Below are 21,820 nucleotides of genomic sequence, written 5' to 3'. Positions count from 1 at the left end.
TGGTTAACTATCGGTGTTTTATGGCAATAGCTATGACTCAGAAACCGGTAAGTACGAGGCTCTGAATACGATAATCTGGCAACGGTGCCCCAAGAACAGTAAAAAGAAACCCAGAAACCCAGAAAAAAACTCCATTTCACACTATCACTAAGTACAGACAGTCACATCACACCTAACACTCTCCACACCGCCCGTAGAATGTGGCCCCTTTCCCCTCGTTCTGGACCCCGGGAACAGTAAAAAGAAACCCAGAAACCCAGAAAAACTCCAGGTCACACTATCACCACGTACAGACAGCCACACCACACCTGCTAACTCTGCACACCTTCCCCTCTCAGAGTGTGACGGCTCCCCGCTCTACCTGGCCCCCGAGAACAGTTCCCTGCATGTCGCCTTCCCCGAGGTGAACTGGGATGCCCACAGCGGGACATGGAGCCCCTACCAGTACTACCCCACGTCGGTGCACTGTACGTGGGTGGTGCGTTCCCCGGCTGCCCATGTCCTCGTCGCCATGTTCGTCCAGTTCGACACGGAGCAAGATTATGATTTCGTGACCGTGAGTGTTGAGTGGGGTTTTGTTGGTGTTGTTCTGTTGTTTTTCCTACGATTCTCTTGTACTTCTTTTGCTGTCTTTGCCCATTAGATGTTTCGGGCAAGTTCCACAGTTCCCCATGATGGGTTAGTAAGCTCCCAAACCAATACCAGAGCCTTCGAAATTTCCTTGTATAGTGTCTGGTGTTTATATTTAAGTTCACAAATTTGACGAAACTATACAGGAAAAGTCTTGTGTATTTAGTGTGGCATCGAAGACCTCACCGTTTTGGATTGTATGTGATTCTATAGTTTGGTTCGGGCTGTTACGAAGACACTGTGTTGGACTGTGAAATCGGCTCTTCGTGACTGGTTGTGTTGATTGAGGTTTTGTTGGTGTTGAAGTGCCGTGTTTTTCCTCTCCTTTTTCATAGTGTCTTCCTTTAGTGTCCTCCTTTTGGTTCTGCTGTCCATTAAAAGTGTTTCTGTGTGATTGAAGTTCAGTGTTGATTCATTAATGTTTTACTGGTGTTGAAGTGCCGTCTTTTTCTTCTCATTTTTCATATTGTGTTTCTTCCTTTTGTGTTCTTTTGCTTCTGCTGTCCATTAATTGCTTTGGTGTGATTGAATTTCAGTGTTGATTTAGTAAAGTTTTGTTGGTGTTGTGCTGTTTGTTTTCCTTTTCTTTTCTTTTTTCCTTTTGCTATTTCTTCTTTTTGCTTCTCCTGTTTCGATGTAATTAAACTTCCGGCTCATTAGTGTGCCGCCAAATATATTATAACTATATTTTTTTGTTGAGCAGATTTTAGAAAACACTGTGAGGAGCTTCTAAGTATTGTGTGGCACTTAAGAGAGCACATCCTCTTATCGCAATTAGGCTGAAAAATAAGTTAATGAGTTTGTAATGCCTGGGTGGTATAGAAAAGATTCCATAATTCCATAGCCCGTTCGTTGAAGGATAAGTTCGTGGAATTTTAAAGCTGTGTGCCATAAAAAATACCCCTTTCCTTCTTTTTATTTTTTATTGATTTATTTGTCATTGGTCGCCCCCAGCCCGTCATGGCGCAGGCAATTTTTATAGTGGCGCCATCTACTCTTGGCTCTTGCTGCCCCCCGGAACTCATTTTTGATTCACTTGGTCGGTTCTTCTAGAGTCCGAGTTGATGAGTGGTCTTCAGGACAGCATGTGGGTTGGGTAGTTTTAGGCCACTCGGCGGTGACTGAAAAATCCCAGGTGGTAGCGGGCGGATTCGAACCCGCGTCATCCACAACGCGGTGAATGCGGGGCCTGCACGCTAACCACTCAGCCACCGCCTCCCGCACCTTCTACCGCATGTTCTTTGAAAGAGAAATGCCCTTGCCCTGCCTCCTTTCCTGTATAAAATAATAATCAGAAGGCAGAGGCGTGGGCGTCAGGGAGGGCGCAAGGGCGGGAAGGGTGGCAACAGTTGTGGAAGAGCAAACCATTTATCAACCCAAGCCTGTGAGGGTAACGCTGGCGAGATGAGATTAAACACAGACTCGTGCACAGCCTTACACAGCCAAAAGAAGTAATAATCGGTGAGGGGAGGACGAGAGAGAGAGAGTGAGTCAGACACACAGAGACAGAGACAGACAGACAGACAGACAGACAGACAGACAGAGAGAGAGTGAGAGGAACCATAACTCACTCATTACACAGAGCGAACATAAAGTAATTTAAGCGTGAGTTGGAAAGACCAGAGGCAAGGTGTGTGTGTGTGTGTGTGTGTGTGTGTGTGTGTGTGTGTGTGTGTGTGCGTGTGCGTGTGTGATCCCTTTGCCCTTCTGCGTAATCGACCTTGTTTGTTTTTGTTTTGTTTTTCATTGTTCCCCTTACCTGAACCTTCCTCTCTCTACCCGTTCAACCCGCGCTCCCTTCGTCTCTCTTGCCCCCACTGCCTCCTCCCTACCTACTTAACCGCCCACACAACGCCTTACATCAGCCTGCCTATCGTCCTCGTCCTTGTCTTTGTCCTCGTTCTGCTCTTCCTCCTCCTTCTGTTCCTTCCCCTCCTCTTCGCTTTCCTTTTCCTCGTCCTTCTCCTCCTCCTCTCTCTCCTGTTCATTTTCCTTGTAACACCAGACTCAAGCTACACACACACACACACACACACACACACACACACACACACACGCACACTCTCTCTCTCTCTCTCTCTCTCTCTCTCTCTCTCTCTCTCTCTCTCTCTCTCTCTCTCTCTCTCTCTCTCCACATCTGATACATCTGGGTTGCATAATTTTTTTCGTCGTTTTTCGTTCCCGGCGGCTTCGTAAGAGACTGCAATACACATCCTCCGACCTCCGATATAGCGTCCAGCTCGATAGATTCATGCAAAGGTAGTCTGGATTCGGCAAACAGCCTCCGCCGCCTACGTATACGAGTTCGCTCAGGCATTGAATCGGTTCCCTGGTGGTAGCTGTGGATCTGCTGTATTTTTTTTTTTTTTTACCTTCAATATATATTTTTTTGTGTGTGTTATTTTGTGTTTGACTGCGTTTATGTGTCTTCATTCGATTTTAATTGTTTGTTTGTTGAGCTTAATTGCATTTGCTTTTGATGACGTAAATTGCTTTTTTTCAAGATTAGAGAACTTTCATTGTAGTTCCTTTGACTGTTTGCGTTTAACTCCATGTTCCTCTTGATTGCTTAAATTAAGTGTTAAGACGAGTGAGCTTTCATCCTAATTTGTTTGTTTTACGTTTAACTTCATTTGCTTTTAATTGCCTGCGTCATGTTTTGAGGAGAGACCGGTTTTCCCTGGTAAGCTGTTTTGTAGCGTTCATCTGCATTAACTTTGATTGCTTGGGTCATACGTTAAGAGGAGAGAGAGCCTTTATGCTAGTTTGTTCAATTTCACGTTTAACTTAATTTGTTTTTAATTGCTTGAGCTATATTTTCAGGGACAGTCTATCTTTCATCCTAGTTTGTTTGTTTTTACGTTTAGCTTGCTTTTGAGAGAGAGAGAGAGAGAGAGAGAGAGAGAGAGAGAGAGAGAGAGAGAGTCTGTCAGTCAGTCGGTTTTCATCTTAGTATGGACCGAAGGGTTATCGTGGTCTGGAATTTGTTGAAGTTATCTAAAATTTCTTTCCATTAACTGATGATTACCTGATGGCGTTCTAGTTTTGTGTTTACTGATCGCTCGTTTCTCTTATTTGTTTACTAGTTATCTATTGTTTTTGTTATCTATTGTTATCTATTGTTATCTATTGTTTTGTATTTACTGATAGTTCGTTTCTCTTTTTTGTTTCCCAGTTTTCTATTGTTTTTGTTATCTATTGTTATCTATTGTTATTTATTGTTTTTTGTTATCTCTTGTTGTGTATTTACTGATCGCTCGTTTCTCCTATTTGTTTTCCAGTTATCTATTGTTCTTGTTATCTATTGTTATCTATTGTTATCTATTGTTTTTGTTATCTATTGTTTTGTATTTACTGATAGTTCGTTTCTCTTTTTTGTTTCCCAGTTTTCTATTGTTTTTGTTATCTATTGTTATCTATTGTTATTAATTGTTTTTTGTTATCTCTTGTTTTGTATTTACTGATCGCTTGTTTCTCCTATTTGTTTCCCCGTTATCTATTGTTTTTTCTGTTGTTATCTATTGTTATGTATTGTTTTTGTTATCTATTGTTATCTATTGTTATCTATTGCTTTTGTTATCTATTGTTTTGTATTTACTGATAGTTCGTTTCTCTTTTTTGTTTCCCAGTTATCTATTGTTTTTGTTTTCTATTGTTATCTATTGTTTTTGTTATCTATTGTTATCTATTGTTATCTATTGTTTTGTATTTACTGATAGTTCGTTTCTCTTTTTTGTTTCCCAGTTTTCTATTGTTTTTGTTATCTATTGTTATCTATTGTTATTTATTGTTTTTTGTTATCTCTTGTTTTGTATTTACTGATCGGTCGTTTCTCCTATTTGTTTCCCAGTTATCTATTGTTTTTTCTATTGTTATCTATTGTTATCTATTGTTTTTGTTATCTATTGTTATCTATTGCTTTTGTTATCTATTGTTATCTATTGTTATCTATTGCTTTCGTTATCTATTGCTTTGTATTTACTGATCGGTCGTTTCTCCTATTTGTTTTCCAGTCGTCTGTTGTTTTTGGAGTTCACCTCGTCCTTCCCAAACTCTGAACCTCAATCATATATACTTTCTCAAATACACCGCATGGGAAAAGTTTCTTGCATCCCCCACACGATATCACTTTTAGTTTCTCTATAACCTTCACACACAAAATATAAGTAAATAAGTGATTAAATAAATAGAAATAAAAAAATATATAAGAAATAATAATAAAATAAACAAATAAATAAAGAGATAACATAAAATAAAAAATTCTCTCTCTCTCTCTCTCTCTCTCTCTCTCTCTCTCTCTCTCTCTCTCTCTCTCTCTCTCTCTCTCTCTCTCTCTCTCTCTCTCTCTCTCTCTCTCTCTCTCTCTCTCTCTCTCTCTCTCACCTCCCTTTAACCTCTTCTGTTCCTTCTATAACCAACACATACCTAACTTTTTAATACCCATGCTCTCGAAAAAGAACCTGTATCATCTCTTTACTCCGACTTTGGCTACTTACACGAGAATATTAAAGGTCAGAGAGGTCAAATAACAAAGATCACATATTATACTGGCATTAGTAACGTTAGTGTAGGCTTGGGTTGGGAGGTCAGGGAGATAAGAGAGCAAAGGGATCCGAAGCAGTATCCGATGCCAAACAGTTTATGGATAAGTGAAGAAGGAAACTCAAATCGCTACCTCTTTTTTTTTATTTAGGATTATGTGAGTGTGTAGATGTTCTCCTGCGACAACAGTTGTATCTAATCTCATTTTTGGCCTTTGAAAATATTTGGTGTGAGGAATGGAAGCGTTTGATAATACCAATCTTGTTTAATGGCCTCACCCCCATCTCCTTCCCCGTCTATTTCCCTTTCCTCCCGTCCTGCTCGCATCCCTTACTCTCCTCACCCTCTCCACGGCTCGCAGACTCCCGTGTCATGTTGGCAGTCGTTAATTCAATGACTCCATTTGTGATCCGGCCGAGGCAGAGGTGCACCCACAGCCACCCAGCCGCTTCTGCTCCCTGCTGGTTGGTGGATAAACCTTTGGGGGGGAGAAGCGGGGCGCGGGTGTCGTCGGGAGCCACATGGGTGTCAGCGCTGCCGCCGGTTCAAGGCCACAGAGACATGAAGTGTGTGGGAGAGATTACAGGCAGTGCTATTAGTCTCCACCAACAGTAATGTGGTTGATTTGTCTTTTCTGAACCGTTTTTCCAGTCGTGGTTGGTTGGTTTCGCTGGTTTTCTTCTCCTTCTTCTTTTTCTTCTTCTTTTTCTTTTCCTTTTTCTTCTTCTTTTTCTTCTTTTTCTTCTTTTTCTTTTTCTTCTACTACTTCTTCTTCTTCTTCTTTTTCTTCTTCTTTTTCTTTGTCTTTTTCTTCTACTACTTCTTCTTCTTCTTCTTGTTCTTCTTTTTCTTCTTCTTTTTCTTCTTCTTCTCCTCGTCCTCGTCCTCCTCCTCCTCCTCCTCCGCCTCCTCCTCCGCCTCCACCTTGCCCTCCACAACAAGGCTACCTGTCTCCAGATTGATCGCCTCTGAACAGGTGCATAATTAAAACTTTTTGCCCCGGAAACTGAGTCATGTCCTTCCGCTTAACGAGTTACACAACGAAGCGAAGCGCGAGTTAATGATATATTGCAGTGAATGATGATGATGATGATGATGATGATAATAATGATGATAAGAATGATAGTAAAAGCAGCAGAAAGAAGGAAAAAAAGGAGAAAAGGAAGAAGAAAAAGGAAATTAAAAAAATGAAGAGTAAAAACGAAATACGAAGAAGAGAAAGACACCGAAGAAGAAGAAGAAGAAGTAAAGATAAAGTAAGTGGAAAAGAGAAGGTCCGTGATAAGAAACTGTTAAAGAAGATGATAAAAATAGAAAAATAATCGGAAATGAGATGAAAAGGAGAAACGGAAGCAGAAGAAGAAGAAGAAGAAGAAGAAAAAGAAGAAGAAAAAGGAAAAGAAGAAGAAGAAGAAGGAAAAAAAGAAGAAGAAGGAAAAGAAGAAGAAGAAGAATAGAAAGTCGAAAAAGAGAGTAAAAAAAAAAAAGTACAGTAACTACCTCAGAATCATAGCCACCTAACGAAAGCCGACGAAAACTTGATCCCCTTACCATAACAAGATCACTTATATAAGGATCGCAGCAATGTCCAAAAACAGCTTACAACTTCTGGCGAGACGGAGAGGAGACCCTTTAGTACCAAGTGCCTTCGCGGGATCATCGGATATCTCTGTAATGACTCCGTATCGAACCAGCGACTACTATTTTGAAACTGAACCGCACGTGACTCTCCTCTCCGACGTTGATCTTGCTCATAGGGAAGATTCTGTACGAGACAACCCTGAGCGGAGGAGACCATGGTCGGTATTTTTCTAAGGGTCAAAGAGGGGGTCAGTCGGATTCTAATGAGTGTTTCTTCAGGTTCAGGGTACAGAAGAAGGGTCAAACTACCACCAGGGTCATAAAACTACCCCTGGAAATGCCCACAACTCCTACGGAAGCCTTGTCAAGTATGTGTTCTTGGACGACGAAATGTCTTTTAATACGACCCCATAACAGCGAGGACTCATAACTGGAGCAAGTCAGCTGATACTGCCGGAATGGACTTGGGATGGATAGAGAAGTTGCATTGAAGGTATCTCGGAGGAATGCCGGAAAGAAGAATTAAAAAGAAGAAAAGGAGTAAAGGAAGAAGAAAAGAAGATGAAAAAGAAAAAGAAAAGAAAAGGAAGAAGAAGAAGAAGAAATACGAAGACGAAAAAGACTCAGATGAAGAAGAGCGGCGGGTTAGTGAAGTGATGTATCCTTTCAATTACTTAGTTAGTCATAGATACGTTAGCTGATACTCTAAACTTTAAAGACTTCGGGTTTGATTACGGGTGATATTCTCTTAACCCGGTAGCAGCGACGGGCCAAATTTGTGGCTTTACCGTGTAGCAGCGACGGGCCAAATTTGTGGCTTTACCGTGTAGCAGCTACGGGCCAAATTTGTGCCATGGTTTAATCCCCCCCAAATAGCTGATATATAAACTGATCACAAATGCTTCGATATATATTATGAAATGGTTTGTGTGAGTGATGATTTTTTTCTAATTTTTCTCGATTAGAGGGACCGTTAAGAAACATGATCCCTGCTGCTACCGGGTTAAGGTTAAGTACAGGAAGAAGAAATTACTGGATGGCTCGCTGCTACACGCCCGCAATCGGCTGTCCAGTCTCACTTTATCCTTTAGGCGACGCTCCATCTTTCATGTTTCTGGTTCCCGCAAAAGGAGTAGGAGGAGGAGGCTGAGGTGGAGGGAAGTATATAGGATAGGAAGGATAATAAGTCACCGGAGAGATAATTTACTCAAAAAGGGGCGATTACACCGAGGAATTAAAGTTTAGTGACGGGAAGAAGATAACATTGATGCCCGCAATCGGTTTTCCGAGGAGGAGGAGGAGGAAGCTGAGGTGGAGGGAAGTACACAGGATAGGAAGGATAATAAGTCACAGGAGAGATAATTTACTCAAAAAGGGGCGATTACAGCGAGGAATTTAAAGCTTGGTAACGGGAAGAAGGTAACATTAATGCCTCGCTCGCCTCCACTCGCCCGCAATCGGTTTTCCTGTTCCTTTTGATCCTTTTGGTGACGCTTCATCTTTTCCTTCTCTTCCTGGTGGTTCCGGCGAGCAGACGAGGCGAAGACCACCCCCCTCCCCCCCACACACACACACACGCGTTCACAGACGGCGTTGAGCTACAGACTATTTCGATGCCTCAGAGTGGATAGCAACCGAAGCCTCAACGGACAGCCCAGCAATGGTTTCGGCGTATCGTTTTCAAGTGATGTGTGTTTCTGTGTTTGAAACGAAAATGGAAATACAGAGAATAAAAACCAGAGATAGCTTGGGCATGAAAACAGACAGACAGACAAGCGAGAGAGAGAGAGAGAGAGAGAGAGACGTATAGCTATCACATGTTTTGAAAGGAAAATCTCTCGCCTCACCCCCCACTCTCTCTCTCTCTCTCTCTCCCCCAACAAAGGAGACAGCTCAAGGGCACAAAAAGGAAACAATAATAAAAAGCCGCTAGTCGCTGCTCCTAAAAAAAAGAATCAAAAGAGGTGGCCGAAAGAGAGGTCAATTTCGGGAGGAGAGGTGTCCTGATACACGCTAACCTTCCCTTAATATTCTTACATCAAACAATTAACGAACTTGCACCGTACAACTCTACATTCCTACTGTCTTTCGTCTTCACCCCACTGTATCTTATCCAATAACCGACTTCCTCTTTTTGTACCCTTGTTTGAAGATATGAAACGGCGAGCGAGTGTGCAGACGTTATCCAGTTTCCAATATTTTAACATAAGAACAGTTCACGTACCAACACCTCACGAACATACACCCATCCTCTCTCTCATCTCCCCTCCCCTATACCCTCTTCACTAACCCAGTTCTCTTCTTGCTATACCCTTGATGAAAGAAATGAAACGGCGAGCGAGTGTGCAGACGTTATCCAGTTTCCAATATTTTAACATAAGAACAGTTCACGTACCAACACCTCACGAACATACACCCATCCTCTCTCTCATCTCCCCTCCCCTATACCCTCTTCACTAACCCAGTTCCTCTTCTTGTTCTACCCTGGATTAAAAAAGAATGCGATATGTGTGTGTGGGAGACAGTATCCAGCAGCGTCTTTAAAAATAGCCCACAGTAGTCTATTAAAAGTACTCGTGGGCGCTGGATCTGAGGGGACTGCAGACTCTTTAGAAGCGACACAGTGATATGGCCAAGCCTTAAAAAAAAAAAAAAAAGGGAAAAGTGCACCAAATCAGTCTGTCAGCTGTCGTGTTAGGCCTCTGATGCTGCGAGGGAAAGGAAAGTCCTCCAAAAAAAGTCCTCTTATCGCAAAACAGCTGAGAATTTAATTTTGATTTCGGCTTTGTTAACCGTGTCCCTAACATCACAGAGGTTTTTATGCTTCGTTTTTTTTCTACGCTTTTTTTTTTGCGGCGGGGAGGCGGATCACCAGCCGTCTTCTTATGTTTTGTTTTTTCGTTGAGTTTTAAAGCGAGAATGTTTGTCTGTAAGAGGGGGAAGAGGGGGGAGGAAGGGGATATTTTTCATGTGTTTTTCAGTGGTTTTCTTTCATCTCAGACTTTTATTTTTCACACTTTTTCTATTGTTATTTATTTTCCTCTCCTTCGCCTCCTCATCCTCATCTGCTTTTTAATACAGGTAGGATAGATAGATAGATAGAGAGAGAGAGAGCCCGCAACAAGTGGAGTTGATGAGTGGTTTGGTTTAGTGTTAATGCGATTTAGAAAGGTCTTTGGAGGTAAACACACACACACACACACACACACACACACACACACACACACACACACACACACACACACACACACACACTCTCTCTCTCTCTCTCTCTCTCTCTCTCTCTCTCTCTCTCTCTCTCTCTCTCTCTCTCTCTCTCTCTCTCTGAAAATTAATTTAACTATATACTAATCAGTTTTGCTCTATATTCTTTTCTACCTATTTATCTATCTGAGAATCTATCTCTGTCGACTCATTTTTATTTAAGTGTCATTTTTATATCTGTCGGCGTCTCAAGGGTGGGGACAAAGTCGGTCTGTTGACGAGGACGGACGTGTCTCTCCAGGTGTCTTTGGGTCCGCTCAGAATAGTTCAGTTTCCCATCCTCGTCGAAAATTCACAATACAACATCTGACGAATACCAAGACCAACATTTTTCTTATCGCAATATATAAAGGAAAAATAAATTCTCGTAAGTTAGTCTCTGCAATCTTTTTTGATCCGTCTTTCGTATGAGCTTCGTCGGCACCAGATAAGGCGAGGGAGTGTTTTTGGGAAGCCACGTTTTAAATAAGGATACCAAGTAAATGTTTCCAGGCATCGGAATCTGAGAAAATAATGACCGAGGAGTGAGTGGTGCCGTCTCCGTCAGGGAAAGCGAGAACAAGGAGGAGGCGGAGGAGGAGGAGAGGGCGGTGTGAGAACCATGGAAGCCTGATGACACATAACGAGGCCTCCTGTTTTAGCTTTAATCTTCAGTTTTATGTTTTCGTCAGGCAATTCAGGGACCTATAAAACAAGCATAGGAAGAGCAGGCGGAGGAGGAGGAGGAAGAGGAGGAGGAGGAGGAGAAGGAGGAGGAGTAAAAGAGTGGGTTAAAGAACGTTCATTTCACTCCTGTCGCGAAAGAATTAATGTTCAGTGCTATGGTAGATGGTTTTCGCTCTAATTTCTTTTGCGGGAAGGTTATTCCAGTGACGGATGACTCTAGAAAATATAAAAAATCCCATGTCTTTATTTCATCGCCTCGTTTGAATCGGTAGAGCGTCATTTCTTGTAATCAATATAATCCGGAGCTCAAAAAAATTAACTTATGTACTTAACAGAACTTGCCACTCTAGAATCCTCCCGTAGTCGCCTCCACCGTTGCCAGATTATCGTACACAGAGCATAGTATTTACCGGTTTCTGACGCCTATGTATTGCCAAGAAACATCAGGAATTAACTATTTTAACGATAAATATAGATGAATCTCGTTACTGGGGCCCAGGAGACAGTTTTTGGGTCGGAAGTTGTAAAATATATGATCCTGAGCTCGACAATCTGGCTCCGTTGGACTCGCTTCTTATCCAGCGCAAAGAGGCCGAGTTTTTGTAAGTCGCTTCTCATGCCCCTGAGCCATCAAGGGTGGTATCATTCTACTCGTGCGCCGCTCCACTCTCCTCATTCAATTTTCTGTTTGTAGTAGGATTGGAATAACGACAAAGAGGAATAGGAAGGGTAAGTGGAGGAGGAGGAGGAGGAGGAGGAGGAATTGATGTAAAAGGGAAGGATTCGAGTCTACGTTAGATGTAGAAGATTGGGACGGAGAAGCAGAAAGATGAGGAGGAGGAGGAGAAGAAAATGATTGCTGTAAAGGGGAAGGATTCGAGTGTACGGTAGATTTAGAAGACAGGGACGGAGAAGCAAAAAGATGATGAGAAGGAAAAGGAAGAGACATTTAAGCCTAAGGTATTGACAGGGATAAAGAAAAATAGCGCTGGTGGGAATTGGCCGCTCTCAAAATTTTCCCTTAGTATTTTTTTCCCCGATAAATTTAATAAAGAAAATCCACCCACACATTCACCTTCACACCCGCGGCCCCACCACTACCTCTTGAAGCTCTGCCCGCATGTTGGAGGCTACGAAACACTCTGAATAAGATTACACTCTCCGTGGAATTAAACACTTTTTATCGACAAGCTGCTTAAATAACTTGGTGCTACTGACGTCACAGGTTGCAACACACACACACACACACACACACACACACACACACACACACACACACACACACACATAAGAGTTGAACATTCAGCCGAATCGGGACACAAAACTTTCCATCTGTTTCTTTGCTGGTTTCGTTTTTTTCGCTTCTTTTCGCGTCAGGAGTTTGGGCACAAGAAAGATTGAGGGGCGAGACAGCGGAGTGTTTAAGTAAATATTCTTTCCTGCATCTCTCGTTTACTCCTGTCCTCAATCATGCTTACCAATGCCACAAACCGAAACGTCAATGGGAAAACCGCTACCAAGGACAAACATTGAAAGAAAGTTTAGGGAACCGCTCGTCGCCTTGATTTCCTTGGGTTTGGTGTCGTTAGGTCCTTCTTGTGTATTTCTCCTCCATGACAAGCGCCGCCACTAACCAAAGCGTCAACCACCACCACCAATGACAGAGGAAGGAGAGTTTAGGGAGCAGAAAATCGACCTGTTTTCGCTGGATCTTCGTGGCGTTGCGTTTCTCTTGTTTACTTTTCTTCTCCTTGCCAAACGCCGTCACTAACAAAAGCCTCAATCCGGAGACCACCACTAAGGGCCAGTTGTACAGTTCCCCATGACGGGTTAGTAAGCTCCCAAACCAATACCAGAGCCTTCGAAATTTCCTTGTATAGTGTCTGGTGTTTGTATTTAAGTTCACAAATTTGATTAAACTACACAGGAAAAGTCTTGTGTATTTAGTGTGGCATCGAAGACCTCACCGTTTTCGATTGTATGGGATTCTATAGTTTGGTTCGGGCTGTTACGAAGACACTGTGGTGGACTGTGAAATCGGCTCTTAGGAACACCAACGAAAGAAAATCTAGGTCGCCGCTCGTAGCCTTGTTTTTCCCGGGGTCTTGCGGCGTCACGTCCCTTCCTGTACCTCTGTTTCTTCTTCATGTTTCCTCCTATCCTCCTCCCTAACCACAGCATCAACCACCAACAAGGACGGACGGAGGATGAAGGAAAGTCTAGGTCGCCGCTCGTAGCCTTGTTTTCCCCGGGGTCTTGCGGCGTCACGTCCCTTCCTGCACCTCTGTTTCTTCTTCATGTTTCCTCCTATCCTCCTCCCTAACCACAGCATCAACCACCAACAAGGACGGACGGAGGATGAAGGAAAGTCTAGGCCGCCGCTCGTAGCCTTGTTTTTCCCGGGGTCTTGCGGCGTCACGTCCCTTCCTGTACCTCTGTTTCTTCTTCATGTTTCCTCCTATCCTCCTCCCTAACCACAGCATCAACCACCAACAAGGAAGGACGGAGAATGAAGGAAAGTTTAGGGAGAAGCTCGTCGCCGCCTTGTTTTCGCAGGGGCTTGGTGGTGTGTTTTTTGCCGGGCGCACAAAACACACGCGTGCCGCTCTTCAAATAGCGGGGCGGCAATCCGATTTCCGTGCGGTACAGACCTTCTTTATAAGCCTTAACCACTTGTTTTCGAGGGAGTGTCGCGATGATTGTGCGCCTTGTGTTGGGTTCAGTGGGTGAGTTGGCCGATTGTGTGTTTTGGGAGAGGGGATTCAAGGGGGTGGGAGGGGTGTGTAGGGAGTGTGTGTGTGGGTGGGGGAGGGAAGTGTTTGTATGTGTGTGTGTGTGTGTGTGTGTGTGTGTGTGTGTGTGTGTGTGTGTGTGTGTAGTTTGTTAATGTTGCTGGTTTGCTGTTGATCATTTCATCGGAATTATTATTATTATTATTATTATTATTATTATTATTATTATTATTATTATTATTATTATTATTATTCACTATACCACTTCTTTTACCTCGTCTTGCTTATTCTCTCACTTTCCTTCGTTATCATCAGCTGGCGTTGGTTGGCCACATGATGGATCCCATAACAACTCCTCTTTCTAGTTATTTTCCCCCTTAACCCTTTTTTGCTTTTTCTTTTCATCTTTCTCGTCTTATATCGCCTCCTTCTAGCTCCCTCTCCACCCCACGCCCATACCATCCCCCGCCCCCCCTCCCCTCCCCACACACACATCGTCACACTAGGCTTACTCATTAATTTTCCTTGCCTCCAAACACATTAGTAATTTTTCACCCCTCAACGCGTCGCCGTAAAGGCACAAAATTAGTCTTGGTGATGCTGGGAGGGTGATGGAGGGGGGTGTCGCTGCCTGCCCCATAACCCTTCTTCCCCCGCGCCAGCCCAAACTTCGCTGAGAGTTTCGTCAAGACCTGAGAGACGAGAGCCACCACCCGCGCGCATAACCCAATTTTTATTTTTTTATTTTTATCTCCTTTAGTTCTTCTTCTCATCCTTCATACGGGTTGTTTGTCATTAGTTTTTTTGTGTGTGTTTTTTGTGTTTTTGTTGGTGTGGAAACTTTGACCATTTCGTTTGCCCCCTGCCTTCACATTCTAGGCTAGGGTATATCACAAAATTACTCCTCTCATTACAGTAACAAGCACATCTCGTATTTGGTTTAGATTTTGTTTTGTTGTTATATTTGGGATAGCTTGAATTTGGTTATTTAGTGTGTCCTGCTCTGTTTCCTTTTCTTCTTTTCTTCTTATTACAGAATGGCGTAATTATTTTTTTTTCATTTCGTATCATCAATATCATCATCCCTGTCATTCCACTGAAGAACATAGACTGTAAGACTGGCAAGGTTAGGTGAAGGTTGGAATGGTTAGGTAAGAGCTTGCGAGGTTAGGCGAGGGTTGGTGGGGTTAGGCATGGACATTGAGGTTATAGGTGTGGGTTGTGTGGTTAGGTAAGGACTTCGAGGTTATGGGTGAAGGTTGGAATGGTTAGGTAAGGGCTGGCGCGGTTAGGCGAGGGTTGGCGGGGTTAGGTATGGACACCGAGGTTATAGGTGTGGGTTGTGTGGTTAGGTAGGGACTTAGAGGTTAGGCGAGGAGTTGGTGTGGTTAGGTTAGGTTAGGTTAGGTTAGGTTAGGTTAGGTTTGGTTAGGTTTGGTTAGGTTAGGTTAGATTAGGTTAGGTTACATTAGGTTAGGTTAGGTTAGGTTAGGTTAGGTTAGGTTAGATTAGGTTAGGTTACATTAGGTTAGGTTAGGTTAGGTTAGGTTAGGTTAGGTTTGGTTAGGTTAGGTTAGGTTAGGTTAGGTTAGATTAGGCTAGGTTAGGTTAGGTTAGATTAGGTTAGGTTAGATTAGGTTAGGTTAGGCGAAGGTTTTTAAGGCTTGAGGAAGACGGACATCGACTGGCAAAGAGCTATCGAGTAGTGAAAACCAAAAGCCAATTCGTAACATAGAGGATTGATGTGGTTAGGTTAGGTTAGGTTAAGGCTTGAGGAAGACGGACATCGACTGGCAAAGAGCTATCGAGTAATGAAAACCAAAACCCAACTCGTAACATAGAGGATGAAAGCAGAATTGGCGAGGATAGACGATGGGAAGCGATGACAGGCGAACAGCAATCAACCAACGAGAACCAGTCTACCTGTATAATACCTTTCCCTTCATTCCTTATAAAGCTACAGGAGCGAGAGAAGACGTATGAGTTAGCGTTCAGGAAAATTAGATATGAGTAAAATGGATGATGATTAGGAGAAGGAGGAGGAGGAGGAGGAGGAAGGCGAGGAGGAGAAGGAGGAGAGGAGGTCCTTACCGTTAACTTAAGAGGGCATGGGCGCACGGGGACTCATAACGCGCCAATACTTGAAGACTAAATGAGAATGGACCCACACCCGCCTCTCCCGCTGGGCCCCTTAACGTCGCCCGTCACGCCCACGCCTTCGGGATATACATCAAAGCGGAGCGGCGTCTCGTTTACTTTTGAGTGTGTGTGTGTGTGTGTGTGTGTGTGTGTGTGTGTGTGTGTGCCTATCCTTCCCCCTTTCTTTCCTTCTCATTCTTTCTTTTCTTCTCTTCTCTTCTCTTTCTTTTCCTTCTTCCCTTTGTCTTTCATTCGCCCTTCTGTTCTCCCTCTCTCTCCTTCCTTTCCTCCCTCATCATAACCTTTCTTTCCTCCACCCCTCTCTCGCTCTTCTCTCCACCTCTCAGTATGTCTCTCCCTTATCTTTCCTTTTCCTCCACTCCCATCTATTCCCTCCACCCCTTCTTCTGTCTTTTCCCCTCACCTTCTCTCCCCTTTCCTCCCTCCTAACAGTCCCTCCTTCTCCCATTTTTCTCTCCACCTCTCAGTATGTCTCTCCCTTATCTTTCCTTTTCCTCCACTCCCATCTATTCCCTCCACCCCTTCTCCTGTCTTTTCCCCTCACCTCTCCTTCCCTCCCTCCCTCCCCCTCTACCCGAGCGCGCGTCCATTACCTTGTGGATCTTCGTCTCAGCCTCGACCCCATCGCTCATCGCAGGGAATAAATTTTAAGACACTTTTGCGAAGGTTTTCAAAATGGAGCTTATGGTCACTCTTTAAGTAGATCGAGAGGTAGATGGATAGCCGGGTAGGTCCGTAGAAGAGAGAGCGGGTTGGAAGTAGTTGGGTTGATAAAGTGGTTTGTAAGTAGGCAGGTTGGTAGGTGGGTAGGTGGATAGATTGATAAATGGACAGATAGATAGAAAGGTAGATATATAATTAGGTTGATGGATAGAGACAGATAGACAGACAGACAAATAGATAGATAGATCGATAGACAGTGAGATACAGATACATCGATACATACATAAGGCTACATACATACATACATACATACTTACATAGGCAGATACAAATATTCACAACACACATTATAACAATCCCCTCAAAAGTTAAATGATTTTACTTCACCGTCACAAGAAAAAAATTAAAAATGCAATATGGACCTGAACTTTTTATAGCATCTGCAATTTTTTATATTTTCACTTATATGTATTTTTTTTTGTTTGTTTGTTTACGTAGAAAAAAAAGTATTGTCACGTTTTTAATCGAATACGCTGAAGAGAGGAGGAGGAAGAAGAAGAAGAAGAAGAAGAAGTAAACAAGAAAAAAAGAAGAAGAGGAAGTAAACAAGAAAAGAATAAAAAAGAAAAAGAAAAGGAGAAAAAGAAGAAAAGAGAAGGGGAAGAAGAAAAAGGAGACGGAGAAGAAGAAGAAGAAAAAAGAAGAAGAAAAGAAGAAGATCGATGATACATGAAGAATTACGAATAAATAATAAACACAACAATAAAAACAATCATGCTTCGTAAACTATATTGAATTTAGGAGTTACCAAGCCAAGCGGTCTGCCGAGTCGCAACCCTCCGAAACACAAACACACTAACTCACAGGACAGCACTTTACAGGTACAATACATTAAGCAAGTCGAAGGAAAGCCGGTCAGCTGTTAAACACGGCGCCGAGGTCCCTCCCGTCTTGATGTTTGATGTGATGGGCGTGCGAGACTGCATGAAGGATACGCAACTTCGAGAACTCGGCGAGGCTGTTTGTGTTGTATTGGTTTGGGGTATTTAAAGATGCGTGGTTATGGTTAGTGGTTATTGAGAGTTCCAATTCCTTACAGTAAACATACCCTGCGCCCCTGTCCACCCAGCAGTGAATGGGTACCAGGTATTAATCTCCTATAATTCTTTCCCCTTCTGTCTCTCTCCGGCATATGGCCACAGATGTTGCGCCGACTAAACGAAACTTTCCAACTTTTCTTACAGTAAACTCTTTAATCGCTCCAGTTTTAGGCACAGTTTCAAAAGCCCGCAGTTGGTGTTTCGTAATGTTATTGTGATTTTCAAAGTAAGGGTGATGAAAACTGAATTGCGTTTGAGTAGCATGTTAGAGCTTATTGATTACTTATTATTCCGAGCCCTCATTTGTTTTTCTTTTAGGTGCTGTCTGTAACGCCGGTAAGCTTTCTTGAGGGGTCTCTTCGACGACCCCAGCCCGTTAGTGGCGCAGGCGAATCTTATTTATAGTGGTTGCCGTGGTATATGGCTCTTGCTTGGCCAATGCTGCCCCCCGGTGCCCCACTTGACCGAAGTTGCTGAAGTTGGAGTTGATTGAAGATCTGGGGCGGTATTAATAAAGGGTCCTAGGAGTGAAATTCAACTTTCAAAGTGAGTTTAATCCTAACTTTGCTGCTAGGTTCTAGAAGTCGCGAGTTTACTGCTAGGAATCGCGACTTTACTGCTAACATCGCCGTTTAGGCTTCGTTAAGAGGCTGTAACCATAAACAATCAGGCTTTTGGACTTTCAGCGTGCCAAGACCAAGAAGAAAAGTAATGGCTATCGCGCTTTTACGTGAAAGGAAAATCCAGCTCCAAGCAGTAAAGTTAAAACCTAATGCTAGAAGGAAAACAACTTCTAGCATCCATTCTAAAAGGACTCCTAGGACCCTTTATTAATAACGCCCCTGGGCAACGTTTGGGTAATCTTCTGCCACTCGCCGATGGTTGAAAATGATCAGCGTACATCGGTGGGACCCGAACCTTCGTCCTCGGATTCACCACACCCGCGCGCTGACCACTCGGCCGCCGCTTCCCCAACATTATCACTTTTATATGTTCTTTTAATTCTATTCTTGTAACTTTTATATTTTCTTTTAATTCTATTCTTGTAAAAAAAAAATTGGCAATATTATTTTTTTATGGCGACTGGACAATTGCCGTCCCTTATTTGGAAAAGCAATTTTGGAAAGCGAAAAAATTCATATAAAAAAACTCGCATCATTCTTTCATGCATGGCACCGCGCCTTAACTTGCTCCTACAACTCTGAACGAGCTTATCGCCGCCATCATTTTCACGTTCATATTTCGATGGAAGATTCAAATAACTCCGTGAGTGTTGAGCTTTGATATTACCGCTCGAAGAAGTTAAATTAAGTTTCGATAAGGAGAGGAATATATCAAGTTGCCGGACGAGTGTAAGTTATTTGCCTGTAAACATCGGCTCCAAACTTAAGCAGGCTTCTTGGAATTTTAAATCAGGTGGATAGATTATGATGTCAAGTACAGTATTGAATTTTCGCCCGTATGAGAGAAAATAGTAATTGAAAAGTCTTGTCGGTGTTGTTATTTCTACATTAGTTTGATAGGTATTGTTTTTTTTGTTATTTTTAGTAGCAGTAGTAGTGGTAGTAGAAGTAGTAATAGTAATAGTAGTAGCAGTAGTAGTAGTAGTAGTAGTAGTAGTAGTAATAGTATAAATATTGCTGTTGCTTCTATATTTTCTTCTTTTTCTTCTCTTTCCCCTCTTTCCATACCCTCTTCCTCCTCCTCCTCCTCCTCCTCCTCCTTCTAATCCTCTTTCACCTCCCCCCCTCCTCCTCCTCCTCCTCCACTCTTCCCATTATTTCACTTTCCATAATTCCTCTTCGTGCCCTTTTCTTTGTTTCCTCTTGAGATTGACACAATAAATTCTAGCAAAGGCTTTCTTCCCCTTCCTTGAGCAGCCGAGAAGTGCAAACATCCTCTATGGTGGGTGAAGGAGAGACGAGGAGAAGGAGGAGGAGGAGAGAAGAAGGGCCCACAGGAGGTAAACAAACAGGAAGAGGCTCAACCTTTTGCGATAGGGGGCTATTTTGTTTGACTTTAATTAATTTGCTGGTGGGGTGGCGAGGCGGTGAAGTAAGCAGGGTATGAGGCTGGTGTTCGTGTGTGTGTGCGTGTGTACGTAGGTAGGCTGATAGGCAGGTAGGTAGGTAGAGGCCTCACACAAAACCGGAAAAGAAGGCATGGGAAGAAAAAGAGGCAGATAGGCTGATTTAATAACGAAAACAAAAGGAAAGCGAGGTAAGGAAAATTAAAATAGATTAGGTAGGTAGATAAATAGGTAGGCTTAGGAGGAAAAAAGAGAGAGACAGAGGCCGAGTTAAACAAGAGAACAAAAGGAAATTGGAAGAAGGAGAATTGGGAAGTATTAGCGGGTGTGGGCGTAAGGGCGTAAAAGGGAGGGTGTGGGGTGGGACTAAAGGGCATCAGCGATCATACTATCAGGCTTTGATCAGGAAGAGACTCGATTTAGTGTAATATAGGGCGACAGAGAGAGAGAGAGAGAGAGAGAGAGAGAGAGAGAGAGAGAGAGAGAGAGAGAGAGAGAGAGAGAGAGAGAGAGAGAGAGAGAGAGAGAGAGAGAGAGAGAGAGAGAGAGAGTATAAATGACAGTGCTGTGGTGGGTGGGATGGAAAGACCAGTAGGGAATTTTTATCATCTTATTTTATTTCATTTTATTTTGTTTTGTCATTCCATCATTTTAATCGACGGCACTGACATTGACGCCGCGCCGAGTCGAGTTTGCGCCAGCCTCGGAAAAACAGTAATTGGTGCTTGAAAACTCTTTGAAGTTCGACGCAATGTGATATTTATTTTCATCTCGCGTTTTCTCTCTATTTCCACTCTTCTGTTTTTGATTACGAGATAGTTTCAGATCGCGCGAAAAGATGTGTAATTGCCTCTTAAATGTGTATATATTTCTTTTCTTACACGCTTTGAAAAGATATGATAGAGAAGAAAATATATGACCTTAATTTTTGCAACACGGATTGAGTTTTTCTTTTTCTCTTTTTTTTCCGTGCAGTGTAATAGGCTTTTCAGAACCTTTCCCTCGACACAAAAATAATAGTTTTCTAGTCTGTCCACTCGTCTCAGGGTAATGAAGCGACGGGCAGCGAAAAGGAACAATTCTTAAGCCTAGAAATTAATATGTCTGTGTTGTGGGGAGAGAAAACTTACTAGAAAAAACAGCAAATCGTGGACTAAAAAATATATGGCCGAGAAATAAAATTAAAAACACCACAGAGGAATTATTAATAAGCGTCTTGGAACAAATGAAATAATAACTTTTCAGAACGTACTTAGATTACTGTAATGCTGATTTAATAACTAACGAAGTGAAATTGAACAGGAAAATCTAAAAGGCAAAGTTTAGACAATAAGTATCACGTTCTTTCTACTCTTGTTCGGAGCAAAAACAATAAACAGTAAACAGAATAAGAGACTAATCGCATCTCCCTAAATTGACCTCTCTTTCGGCCACTGTTTTGATTCTTTTTTTAGGAGCAGCGAATAGCGGGCTTTTTTTTATTATTGTTTCCTTTTTTGTGTGTGCCCTTGTGCTGTCTCCTTTGTTGTAAAAATAAAGAATAAAAAAATAAAAAACATGCCCTTCCCTCCCTGTCCAGATCTACGGCTCCGAGGCGCGGACGGAACAGCTGCTCCGAGTGTCCGGGGATCTGACGGGAGACTGGCTGGTCACCTCGCCGGAGGACACCCTCGTCATAGACTTTGTCAGCGACGAGTTCACCACCTACTCCGGCTTCCAACTGGCCTACCGCTACGAGCCCAGAGGTGAGGCTAGGGGCGAGGACACACACACACACACGCACACACACACACACACACACACACACACACACACGCACACTGATAAGACAAGATACAGCTATCCAGCCTGCTTTTGTCCTGTACGCTTTGACATCTTATTTATCACACACAGCACGGTAGTATGTTTTTTTTCTTTGTAGAGTTTTTGTAGTATTGTAATGGCATTTAGACGAGGTGGAAGGATTGCATTGTGGCGGACGGCGCTAAGATGAACTTGGACCTTGAAGTGGCGGAGGACAGGATTAGATGGAGGAGACTCATCAAAAACAGCGACCCCGTATAGAAACGAGACAATAATGCTGCGGAAGAAGAAGATAATGGCATTTAGATGTATGTGTGAATTTGTGGCGACTCTATGATGAATAACTATGAAGCTTTCAGGAGGAGGATTGTTTTTTTCCATTGTTTCTTTCATCGTCAGTCTTTGTGGTGAGTTATGTAGCTTAACGCAAGGATGATTTGGTTTTTCTATAAATCATTAACCACTTTTGTCGTCTCCCTTATCAAAATCTATACTGATATATATTTCTCTGTTTCCTCCTTTTCTTTTTTCCATCCCTTGACCTGATCCCATTATATCAGGGTATCTCAGTGTCCCCTTTCTCTGTTTAACTCCTCTATTTTTCTTCTAGTTTATAAGTGGAGAGCTGCTCGTCTTTATCTCCACCTTTC

The 21,820-nt window shown here is 42.8% G+C and overlaps 1 protein-coding gene across 1 annotated transcript in view; it reads left to right on the top strand.

Annotated features, from left to right (window-relative positions):
• Positions 1–21,820, top strand: part of LOC126987674 (uncharacterized) — a 195,143-nt gene that overhangs the window by 13,046 nt on the left and 160,277 nt on the right. The window contains exons 3-4 of the mRNA XM_050844800.1: positions 339–556; positions 20,947–21,112. Of these exons, the coding sequence (XP_050700757.1) occupies positions 339–556; positions 20,947–21,112 (384 nt within the window). The remainder of the gene's footprint in view (positions 1–338; positions 557–20,946; positions 21,113–21,820) is intronic.

Source organism: Eriocheir sinensis, chromosome 66 (genome assembly GCF_024679095.1).
Source record: "Eriocheir sinensis breed Jianghai 21 chromosome 66, ASM2467909v1, whole genome shotgun sequence".
NCBI classification, from domain to species: Eukaryota; Metazoa; Arthropoda; class Malacostraca; order Decapoda; family Varunidae; genus Eriocheir; species Eriocheir sinensis.
This window is presented reverse-complemented; position numbering and strand designations above follow the sequence as displayed.